General features: G+C 38.7%; 2 protein-coding genes across 13 annotated transcripts in view; both read right to left on the bottom strand.

Moving 5' to 3' along the window:
- Positions 1-1,984: 1,984 nt before the first annotated feature.
- fbxl3a (F-box and leucine-rich repeat protein 3a) lies at positions 1,985-9,076 on the bottom strand. The gene is made up of 5 exons (XM_053328656.1): positions 8,836-9,076; positions 6,754-7,135; positions 6,528-6,650; positions 5,667-5,838; positions 1,985-5,142 (listed from the first exon to the last, which is right to left on the bottom strand). Exons 2-5 carry the CDS (start codon positions 7,132-7,134, stop codon positions 4,502-4,504), a joined length of 1,317 nt encoding a protein of 438 aa, XP_053184631.1. The 5' UTR covers position 7,135; positions 8,836-9,076; the 3' UTR covers positions 1,985-4,501.
- Positions 9,077-11,285: 2,209 nt separating this feature from the next.
- Positions 11,286-12,707, bottom strand: part of mycbp2 (MYC binding protein 2) — a 59,163-nt gene continuing 57,741 nt past the window's right edge. For all 12 annotated transcript variants that reach the window (XM_053328636.1, XM_053328637.1, XM_053328645.1 and 9 more), the window contains 2 exons: positions 12,383-12,548; positions 11,286-12,225 (listed from right to left, as the gene is read on the bottom strand). In XM_053328636.1, coding sequence (XP_053184611.1) covers positions 12,110-12,225; positions 12,383-12,548 — 282 coding nt within the window. In that variant the 3' untranslated portion in view covers positions 11,286-12,109. The remainder of the gene's footprint in view (positions 12,226-12,382; positions 12,549-12,707) is intronic.

Raw genomic sequence — 12,707 nt, 5'->3', positions numbered from 1 at the left:
AAACTGGTGAATGTCTGTATGTTTTTGATTTTAGGTAATTTATCAAAATAATGAAAGTTAAAAAGTTAATTATTGACACTTAGAAGAAAACAATCTCACAAGAACCCATGAGGTCTATTGAGTAGATGATTTGCATTTTTCACACAAGCTATTGAAAAGCACGGCAGGTATAAAGTTAATTGTTTTTGCATCTTAATAAGCTGTGTTTTATGCATTTGAGATTTTTTAGCAATGTTTTCAAACAGCTCTGTTTTCACACTTTTAGTACAGTTATAAGGTCTAAAGATACTTTGAATGTGTGAATGATACTGAAACATTACAAATTAAATAAAGTAATAAAGTACAGGTCTGATGTTTTGTTATGAATCAGGGCTGGGTGATATATTATATATTGTAATATGGTGATATGACGTAAGTGTTGTCTGTTCCAGGTTTTAAAGGCTTCATTACAGTAAAGTTATTTAATGTTTTGAACTTACCAGACTGTTTTAGCTGTTCCATTATTTAACTTTGCCCACTGACATCATGTCCACATGACTGATAATTATTGATCAAAAATCTCATTGTGTACATAATTTGTGAAAGCACCAACTGTCAATATTAAGATGGAGGTATTTGGTCAAAAATATTCTGATATTTGATTTTGTCCATATCGCCCAGCCCTACTATGAATCCAGATGTGTACAGTATAAGTGCAGATGTTCAACTGTTGATTTTGATCTTTTCATCTATTAAACATCAACAACTTCATGTTTTTCAATGTACTTTACAGTTAATCGGTTCACAGTTTAGTCCAAAGTGAAATATCTCGGCAACTACTGGTTGCTAGGATACATGGTACAGGTATCCATGAACCCTGGACAATGACTCCCCATGACTTTGGAGACATTTCCTTTTGTACTACCAGGAGTTGGACATTTATGTTATTTAGTGAAATGTATTAACTACTGGATGGGTAGTGGATCTGGTACTCGCACTCATGCCCCCTTTAGGGTGAGCTGTAAGTTTGGGGATACTGTCTTTTCATCTAGCGCCATCATCAGGTCAAAGTTTCTAATTGAAGGATTTGTAGGTTTATGACCAAATTCCTGCAGAATCAATTATTCTCAGCTGTGTTTTAATGTAATCAGCAAATGTTAGCATGCTAACATGGTTAAACATTATAACCACTAAACATCAGTATCTCTTGTCATTATGAGCATGTTAGCATTTAGCTAGCTTTTAGCACCTCTCTACATGAGTACATTCTCACAGAGCTGCCACCATGTATTAATTCTTGTTTCATTCATTTCAAAATACATTTACTGGCTTAATTGTGAATTCCTTTTATTATTTATTTACTATTTGTGTGTACACTATTATTTATTGCAATTTAAATGGAAAAACAAAACAGGGATAACAGGTACGAAGAGTACATTCACAATTTTTTATTATCAGTATAAGATCACATGTCCAAAAACAATTTCATGACAGGTGACCAGTAAAGCAAAGCAGACAAAGCAATTGCCATACGGAAGCAAAACTAAAAGGACAGCATTGTCAACACAAGTTTACTCCTAATAAACTTATCGGAGGACAATTACATCTTAATGATGAAAGATAAATACATTTCCCTCTTCCTCTCTGTGAAACGTTTTACTCATCTGGCTGAATTTTCTAATTAAAGCCAATAAAGACCAACAGCAAAGTGTTGTAAATGAGTTTTGAGACACTGCCTTCAAAAAGTTGAAAAAGAAGCTGAAGAACTTTCGCTTTAGAGCTGCTGTAACGGCAACTGTTTTATCCACAGCAAAAATCATGAAAAATAATCAGGAGATATGTTACTGAGCTGCTCAGAGGCCATCACGTCAGACCAATACTACTAAATGTTAGTTCAGTCCAATTGCGTTTGCACTTCCAACGTGACATATATGGAAGAAACGATAAAAAGGAAGAAAGAATGGCAGGAAAATAAAACACATGCAGGATTGTCCAAAAGTTTGTCCACTAATGACAACTAATTATTCTCTAACATAACTACATCGTTTTTAATAACATACTGACACAAAATGGTCACACTTGCTTATTAATTGGTTACCTTATTGCCAATTTTTACAATCTGTCACTCCAGGTAAGAGACCCCTGTTAATCTGATGTTAACTTTTTAGAGTTTTCATAATGATGATCAGCAGGGCTCACATCTGGTGACTGTGGAGGGGAAAGCACTCCTTTCTCTTCCCTGAAATTCAAGCCAGTGAAGCAAAACGTCAGTGTATTTTTTAGTGTCATCGTCATGTTGGCAAATTAACCCTTTCACACAATTTAACAAAAAACACTGTGGCGTTCATGTGCAGAACTGTGCGCAGGGTTAAACTGACAAACTGGAGTGTGATCACTTCAGGTTTTGCTTAGTAATTTTGCAAATGACTTAAAATAGCTCCAGTGTGTTGGTAAATGCTTAAAAGTTTGTTGTAGTGAATTTTAAAACTTTTGGACCCGCCTGTGTGCAACAAAACCATCAAGAGTGGGGTGGAAGTGTCAAAACCAAAATCTCACTGCTGGTCTGCTTGCTGTTTTTTTTTTTTAAATGATTCTTGCTTCTTTTGTATTACCGAAAAACACAAATTAATTACAAAAGCAATATCCATATCAATAAATTACACAGTTTATGTTCTCTAATGAGTACAGTATGAAAAAGATCCATCTAACAAAGGATAACTCGCAATCTGGTTTATAAAAGACACGAGCTGTCAGTTAAGGAAACTTCAAACCCTGACAGAGGGTGAAATAAAGAAATAAGTACATTTCTATTCACAATAATAATCAAACACACAGCGTTTTATATACAGATGCATTTGACTTCCTTCTTAAAGGAAAAAATGTTTGTTTCACTCATCTGACTTGCCAAATCTCTTCTGAACTGAAATGAATGGGTGGGGTTTTTTGTTGTTGTTGTTGTTGTTGTTGTTTCGGGACAGGAGCGCTAGCGATATCTGCAAAATCGATGCTTGTAGTGACGCGATGAACACTGTTCCTCTCCTGTGTGTACGATGAGTTAACACAATACAGAGCAAACGTGGGCTAATAAGAGGGCAGATATTCACGACAGGACCAAGAATTAGAGCTTGAACAGGCAAATAGCAGAAGATACAAATGAAACCTATATAGGAAATATTCACTGAATGCACCTGAGCCACACAAAGGATTAGTTTTGCATTCCCAGCGCGCATTATAAGCTAACAGCCACAGAGACTAGCCTATTGCTGAATGATTATAAAGCAATCTGACCATGAAGGTTGGAGACTTACCAATATCTACCTCAGACATTTCTCTGCACTATCTATATTTATATACACAATTATTTATCGGACTGGGTATTTTCTTCAATAAACTGTCCTCAGTCTCTGATTCAACAGAGCCGCAGTACAGCTGGAATAATCAGCACTATAATCTGGGTCCAACTATGATATATTGGACTATTATGATGTTTCTTTGCTTTCATTTGGATGTTTAGACACCCAAAAACACAAAGCCTTTGTTTGTCCTGACTAGCATTTGGTATTCATGTAAGGTGCTTAGGATATCTATACCTGTACACAGAAATGATCTTTAAACTAAATTTGTTAATTTAGTCAAGTTATGTGATGCAGAAAAAAGAAAAAAAAAATCATTTATCAACACTGTATACCTTCACGTCACAAATATAGACTTATATACATATTTCTCTTTCTCTCCTGACCAACTTCCAACATTTTTAGCAGTCATGTTTTCTTTGCAGCAACATAACTGCTCCTATGTTTTACATTAGTTCAAAATGAGGTGTAGGACCCAGCCCCTGTTCTTCAAACTTAGTGAATACCCGCCTTGACTACACCTGACAAAAAACCTTCTGTCTCATAACTACGGTATACAAATACCTCTGATGCCATACTGTGTGACAGAGTGCAGAGCTGCTATCTCAGACTGGATTTAAGTAGGCCAAGTGGTAGTGATACATGCAATTGTGCACCTAATAATTTCAATTACTCCACAATGTTAAAAACATTGAACACACACACACTCACACACGCACACACACATACACACCTCATAATATAGATAATCATGACCAGGCTACAATGTCCACATAACTCATTTTGCCAGTTATAAAAACATTGCTTTTGTCTAATATTTCCACCTGCAATGATCTGTGTGTTGATAGGTCAACGTGTGAAGAAGCCAGCCTGGTGACGTCTGTCCCTGGATTCTGCAAAGCAGGTTTTTACAGTCCACGTGGAAGATAACAGGCAGAGAGTTTTGTGGTGTTTGCATGACATGATAACATTGTGTAGCAGTCAGGTGCCACATCACATCCCTGCCCTCACACTCCACACAGTTCAATAAGTTCATGCTCTCCATGTTGCTACCAAACATTCAACTTCTGCTGAGCATTTAAAGACTTTTTTAACGCACACATGGAGGCCATGAATGTTCTTCGCCTCAAATTCGAAACACTGAACTCTGTGTGATTTCTGGCTGTTCTTTACCAGGTTGGCATCATGTCTGGAAACCAGACACGGCCCAGGTGCTTAGAAACCTCCCAGTGGATCTCATCCAGTGAGTATTTGTGATCTGGAATCAGCACCTCCTCCATGATGGACAGCTGAGACAACCTGCGGCCACACATCTTCACAAATTCCACAAACGCGCTGCAGGAAACCTCGCACTCACCCAGGCCGATGGCTGACAGCTGGGTGCAGTGCTTCGCAATGCGGATGAGCTCCTCGTCCAGAGGACGCAGGCCATTGGCGCACACTACCAGCTCCACCAGACGGGGGCAGTGGAGGCCAACTCGGCCCAAGACCTCCTTGCTGACCGAGCGGCCAAAGTAGAGGTGTGTGACGGGGATCTCCTCATTGAAGAAAGGGCCGAACTCATCCTCATAGAGGAAGAAGTACATCACCAGGTTGAATTTGGGCGAGTGCCGCACCATGGCGTCCCAGCTGCTCTTCTTGATGGTGTGGAAGTGTTGGCCTGGGTTCTCACTCACAACGTCAATACGCAAGTGCTCCAGGTGGACGTGTTTCTCTGAGGAGAGGGCCAGCAGGAGTTCATCACTCAGAAGGTGGTAGTTCAGCGCCAGCTCTCTCAGCCCGTGACACTGATCTGCCACACACAGGATCCCTGCAAATATGGACAGATTGTGTCTTTTAATGCAATTCATCACCAAATCTTGTCTTTAATGTTTAAAAAATTATAAAGAATTTCTAAAAGTTTCTAAAAGAGGAGAAACACAAAGAAGTCAGACAATGTTGCAGTTGAATCGGCAGACATCACAAAGAACAATTAAAAACAGTTCCAGGAAAATATATGTAAGAGGGAGAAACCAGCTAACAACACAAAAGCTCATTCATGCATATCATGCGATGTCTACCACATAAAATGACAACATTGTTCAAGGCCAGGCATGAAAATTGCAGGCTCCAAATAAGCTACTGAATGGAAAAGCCTTGTGAGCCAAAATAGGAAATGAAAAATATTTGACTATAAATGCAACATAGCCATGGCTTGTAAAATTGTTGAAAGCAACTGAAAGTCATCCATGAGAAAAAAAATAAGAAAATATACACAAACAAAAACCAGGACAAAGCTGCTTCTTCTCATTTTAAGCACCGAGACATCTACAAGAAGTTTTTATCCCTCTGTACCTGCTGGGGAGACATGAGGACAGCTGCTCATCTTCAGCAGTTTCAGGGTGTCGCTGTTGTTGGCCACCAGCACCTTCAGGGATGGATCATCTACTGGTGTGTCGTCGATCTTGAGCGAGGACAACGATTTGGAGTTGACGAACACCACAGTCAGAGCTGAGATGAAATGAGACTGTGGACAGAGAAAGAAAGGCGCTAAATTAAGTATGTTTGATTTAGTTAATGACTGAAAGTGTTGGATTCTCCTCTTAGTCAAAACAAAAACAGCTGTTCCCCTTTGTCCTCCTCTTAGATTTGTATGGATTTGAGATGAAGAAGAAAAAAAGACAGACTAAAAATTGTACAAGCATAAGAAAGAATCAGCTGTCCTTAGAAATAAAATCCTTTAGACTGGGAAATGGAGAAAGCGGGGACACAAGAACTGTATGTATGTGTCAAGTTTCAAGTTCCTATGACAACAACACTTCAAGTTTAAAACACATTTATTGCTGACAGCTTCCCAGGACACCGACTTTCAAGAGTTTATGAAAAGATCTCAAACTGCTTCAAGAGAGACAAAATAAAAACTGAAAACTGAAAACTGTGTTTCCCTCTGAGGCTTTGAGGTAATTACATCCTTGTCCCTGGACAGCGTGAGAATGGACACTGCTTTTCAGCCCCATCCTCAGATAGCAAAATAAAAAAACTCTCCTCTCTACTAACATGCTCAGCCACAGCTCCAAGGGCACCGCAGAAATGCTTTAGCAACGTATAGTCAATCAAATTAGACTGTGGACTGGAAGAACAAAAGCTCCTTTGATTTCTCTTTCAGTTCTGAAAAACAGAATACTATAAGACCCCTTGTGTTTATGGTAATTATACCTTTGGAACCTCCATGAAACTGGGCCTGGCTGTAGAGATGAGCCCCAACGTCTTCAGTGAGCAGTTCACCAACTGTGAAAGAATGTCACATGCTGCCTCTGCAGACTCTGTACTGCTGTCCACCTGCAACACAAAGACTGCATGTCATTTTCAGAACAAATATTTTTACACGTCATGGATGCCGGTAATTGTAATAATTTCAAACCATCTGCATTTCCAGTCTCACCTTGAAGCTGACGTACTGCAGGTGGTTGGAGTGCCTCTTTATAATCTGTTTGATGAGGTCTGGATGTGTGGCTTTCAGGTAAGAGCTGGCTGGCTGGTTAAGCTCAAACTCGAAGCATCTCCACAGCTCGGGCATGTGGAAAGCCTGGTTCCACCCACGGCACACCTGAGAAGCATAAGCCCGATCCAGCAGAGGGAGGTACTGGAAGATGTGGAGCAGGAGCTCCTGAGGCAGTTGTGCCCACTTACAGTCTGACGTCTCACTGGCTTCAGCTGTCTCCGAATCCTCGCCCACCTGCTTCCGCACCTTCTTACAAGCCTCAGGTGTTCTCTCACTGGGAGAGCCACTGCTGTCCTCCTCACCTCCTTTCATCCTCTTCATCCTGAAACATGGAGGTAAAACAGCTGGTTATAGACCAGCACCACAAAACACAGAGCTTTGTAAATACACAATATACATGTTGCTATATTGTTTAATAAGTCCATTCAGTGGTCCTTAACTGGTGTGAAAACTGATCCTAATGGCTGTTTTGTGTTTCATCGTAGGTCACCTCTTCCAAATACCAGCACTTGTTTTAGCAGATTTCCAGTGCAGTGCAAAAGTATAACAGTTCAATCAATAAAACATGTTATGTGCATTAAATTGGAATGACAGAGAAATAAAGTTTTGAACATGCAGTAAGAAAAAGCACTGTGGCAATGTGGCTATTAGTATTTCAACTATTTAAAAAAAGCGTTAGCCATCTGTGAATGCTTCATTTGTTATCACGCTGTCATATAAGAACCATCTCGTGTTGGTTAAAAGGCAAAGACCTCTCCCAAAACCATGGCAACAAGACCAACTGATTTCTCAACTCCAATATGTTCCCATAAGTACCATTGGAGTCATTATGCACTAGTGGAAGAAGCAAAAGGCAAGAAGAAAAAAAGGCTTCTCCACAAAGTATTCAATTTCATTTCACTTAGCTTGTTTGACACTTTCTTCCTCTGTCATTTCAATTCAATGCATTGCATGTAGTGCTTAATTTAGCTTTGTTGCCTTACTGAGTTATTACCAATGTCTGGTCTTATTTACATGTGAACAGCTGCAGTAGAGAAATACGTGTGCTGAAAAATGTCCACGTGTTGAAGACGTATTTCCCCCTCTGTATGGGTACATAATGTAGAGAGCAATGACTGAGTAATTTGATCCTTTCTTTTTTAACTAGTTACATAAACTAATCTTAGCAGGGGCTTTGCTTGGTAACTTGATGCATCCAGTTCTAAACCAGTCATACATCCTTCTACGAGTTTTACAGACTTCATATCACTTATGAACATCTATGTACTGTACTGACGCATGCACCACTGATATAAACAAACTGACTACTTTAACATCTGCAGTCATTTGATTTAAATCATTTATAAAAAAAATTAAAAAGTGCATTTAATTTGGAATATTTTATTAAGTGCATTAAAGCTCAATAACCTTTTCTCCGTTTTGTGTTTTTGTTGTTGTTGATGATGGTTTACTTTTGTTTTTATGTTATTATCTCTCTTTGATACATTTTAAACGAAGACATCGACTATCTAAACCATAGATATAAAACAGTTAAAACTTGTATTTCTATAAATATATAACTGTTATATAAATATGATGGTTACATTACGCAGAAACATTAAACCTGACACTGCTTAATTCATAACTTGTGTGTTGCTATATGCGGCTCACTTCAGCTACACTTACCATGCTACCATGCCATGCTCAGGCAGGTGGCTGTCAAAATATTGACATTAGACGGAGGCAAAACGTCTCATTAGATAGATAACATGCACTTTATTTCACACATGCACTCTGGTTAATTTACATGAGCAATGACTTTTCTTGCGCTGCTCGTTAAGTTAGCTACAATGGTGATACCGTCAATGAATCTAAGTAGCTTCAACAGTTTAGTTAGCTAGTTAGGTAGTTTAATGAGAGTAATACATATTCTTCCGGGTGATAAAAGTTACTATTCAGGACTTAAATTGACAAATGCTAGAGAGTTTATTTTTATACGTAGATGTTTGCTAGCTTAGCGCTCAGCTTGTCCGCCCATCCTACCTTGTTTACACTGCTATCTTTCTCGCTTTTAGCAGAAAATCCGACTTGACACTTCAGCCCGGGCCCACGCTGGAAAAGCTCATTCGCAGCAGCCAGATAACACGCATCGGAGCACAATAACCAAGTTCTGTTTTTCACGATAAAAAAAGGATTTAGTGCCGTTTATCGTCTGAAGAAACGGCCCCGCAGCCTGTCACCACCGTTCAGTTGACCTAATTCCCTCTCAGGAGTTAGTTGCGGCCCCCTGAGCCTGAAATGGCGAAGTGTTGTGTTGAGAGCAGCGGTGCATTGTGGGAAATGCAATGCGAAATGGCTGTTGATGAAGATCTTGTATAAGGAGAGATGACTCACTCTGATGACTTATCTCATGACTCACGCTGATGGCTAAAAACTATGTTCTCTGTAGTGTAAAAATGATCACAGATACACACTCGTGATTTTATTTTCCAATCAACTGTTTTAATTGTATTTAAATATATTTTTATATTGCTTTATATTGCCTTTACATTTACACACGATCCGGGGCTAAACCCAGAGCACCCAGAGCCAGGACCTTTTTTATTTATTTATTTATTTATTTTTTACATGCGTATAATTTAATTTTACTACATTCTATGACTACTGCAAACCTTAGAAGTAGTAGTGATTTATTTTGGCCCTTATTAACATGTTTATTAAGGAAATAAGGAATTATATCAAAAAGAAAACTAAAATATTACATTTATTTTTAATTGCACTTCACCCTGTAACACTGCCTCAACTAAAATGTCTTCTGAAGTTTCACTCTTAATCATAGTTGTTATGAACTCACTCAGATTCAGCCAGCAGCTGGTTGATGTCACTGTTCAGAAAAAATGACATTTTATAGATTCGGGGCCTTTGAGAAAACATTGGTGGCTGCAGCCCTGAAAGGCACCCCCTAGCTCTGCCCCTGGTAAGGACTTGGTTATCTGTTTCTGAATATCTTCTACAAAGGAATATTACTAGTAGTGATATTGTTTAATAATCATCTTTGTTATACATGTTGACTTCCACTTATTTTAATAATTCCAACAAGTGAATATATAATGATCAGATAGGCTAATCATACTGTAAATGTCACGTTGTGCTGCCATTAATGTGAACTTAATGTGATCCATTTTTGGTAAGATAAAGCTGTCACTATTTGAGTATGAGTATTTAAGTGAAGAAATGTACAGTGTATGTGGTGATGACTGTACCCCACTACTTATTTGTGGATTGCTATAGGTACTGTAGGCTACATGTGAATTATACTGAATATTGTTTACAAATGCTGTCACAATTAAGCAGAGGCCCTGTTTCTTGATATATTGATTAAACACAAGTAATAAATAATAATATCAGCAAAGTGTTCACCCAAAACAAATATTAAAGACAATTCAATTCAATCATATAACTTTCCTCCTGCCATATGCAAACCATTTCACCCAATTCAAGTGATACAGATCTTGGTAACAAATACAGGTATATACAAAAAAACAGTTCTCAACCACAAGGGGTCACAAGATAAATATGATGAAGGGAATTTTCCCTATCTTTGCCTTCTATTCAAGTGAGTCATTGGAATATTTTACTTCTTAAAGTAAAATTTCTTTGAATATTACGTATGCTTTCACATGTAACAGATGGTGATGAGTCAGAAGTAGACACTACTTTGTTTATGGAGTCACAAGCAAAAAAGATGTCGCCCACATTCAGTAATATAGGTCAACAGGAGGCTTTATTGACCCCTGGAGTAAGACTTCACTTAAATATTTTCGGTTTGATACCCAGAAATAATAGAAGAGTAACACATCTTCTCATTTTACTCCTCTCTGCAATGGCAGCAGGAGTTTCAGCTTTTTATTTCTTTATTTATTTACAGAAATTATGTGTACATGATCCATTGAATACTTCAGCTAGATTTGACACCGTCTGTCTTTACTATAAACAAACCAAATACCAACAGGTGGGTCATTTCAGGGAAAAGGTCAACGCTAATTAAGTAATGACACAGTGTATACTTTGCGAAACAGAGAACCTGGTTTATTACCATTCAACTCCATCCACCACAGATATTACAGAGCAGATTCACAAGTATTAAGCTTTTTTATATAACAGCAGCTGCTTTTTTTCACACTCTGTTCCCCTGACCCCCCAAATCCCCCTGCCTCCTACTAGGGAAAAGCATTACAGGTGCACAATTTTATTTGGTGTGACGACTGGCCCCTCAATCCATTCAGCTGTAATCAGTCTCACTGTGAGGTTTTTTGTTACTTTTTGTATCATTGAAGGATTTGGTACTTTTTTTTTCTTCTTTTTTTTCTTTAAACAGAGCTGCAAATAGGATGTACACCCACCATCATTCACTGCAGGCGCCAGACTCCTTCCCGCTTCCAGACAACAGAAAAGATATGACATTTAGAAGAGGGGAGAGTATGACTGTCTACTGTATAAAAATGTACAGTGGCTTTATTGACATACATTCCATAGGTTAAACAGCTGCAAAATAGGAGGCACACCCAGTATTGCACTTCATTAAAAGTTCTGGCTCAAAACATAACCCAGAATATCAAACAAAACTGAAGTGAAGAGTAGCAACTTCGGAATACAGCTAATTTGAATAGTATCATTATATACAAGATTAGATAAATCGTACACTATTTTCCTTCCAAACATAATATTCTTAACAGTCTTAACCACCAACTTATCTTTTTTTGTCCGTCAACCCATGATGCACTTGACAGTGGAGAATACTGTACAAGATTACGAAAAAAGTTTACATACAACAATATTTTAAATTCATAGTTAGGAAGCTGGAAATACGGCCTGTTCCTTTTTTTTTTTTAAACCCACGCTGATCCACATTTGCCTTATGCAAATTTATTTCATACTCAATGTTTAATCTCGTATTGTTACACTTGAGTGATCAGGAGGTGTGCAACGTCTATAGAAGCCGAGGGAATACAACGGCCGCATGCAAACACGTCACAAGTTTTTTTCTTATTTTTATTTTCTTTTTTTAAACTCTATTGTTCTTTTTTTCCCATTCAGGTTACTCTCAATCCAAAATGAGTCACCACTCGTGTTTTGTAGCAGAGCCTGGATACTGATGTTGGTAGACGAGCAGACCTGAGGACTCTTGGCTAGGGTAGAAACCTGGTCCAGTGTCCAGGCCACTTGACGATGCAAGAGCCAAGCTTCACGGCTGAGCTTCAGCAGCAGCCAGAAATCACAGTGGACAAACTGGTTTTCAGTAAAAGTCTCTTGGTGTTTAGAAGGTGTGCGCATTCCTGCACACCCCACAGCCCAAAGCAAACTCCTCCCCTGTCGGCGGATGAACCACATGCAAAGGGCACTCAGTGCCCTCCAGCTGTTTGCCTTTGGGCCCTGTGACAGAAAAGACAAGGATTACATTCAATTGTATCTTCTCAATCATTTCAGTCTGATTTGTGCAGGCAGTCAGAATGTTTAAAGTTTGTTTGTGCTCTCTGAATAACTTTTAACATTGTTCCAGAAGAGCACAGTCAACAGAATCACTACATACCTGCAGGACAATGGGGCAATTCCTCCTTGGGGACACTGGTCATCCTCTGGAAGTCATCGTGGCAGGCGTTGCAAAAGTGTGTGGTGCCAAAGCAGAAGAAAACAGCCACGGAGCAGCAGTACCGGCATTTGTATTCAAGGAAATCTGTGCCATGCTTTGAACACATCTGGTGAGGAAATGCATTTAACATCAGCAGGGATGAGATCATATTTTGCTTTATGAATACAGATAAGTACCTCTTTAAAAAATACTTTGGGAAGTATGCCTGTTTGCTTTCTTGCAAAGAGTTGATAAGAAGAGGGATATGTAGTACTACATTGGAAAT

The sequence above is a fragment of the Scomber japonicus genome, chromosome 11, assembly GCF_027409825.1.
Source record: "Scomber japonicus isolate fScoJap1 chromosome 11, fScoJap1.pri, whole genome shotgun sequence".
Classification (NCBI taxonomy): Eukaryota; Metazoa; Chordata; class Actinopteri; order Scombriformes; family Scombridae; genus Scomber; species Scomber japonicus.
Note: the sequence above shows the minus strand (reverse complement) of the source record. Positions and strands in the feature narration are given on the sequence as shown.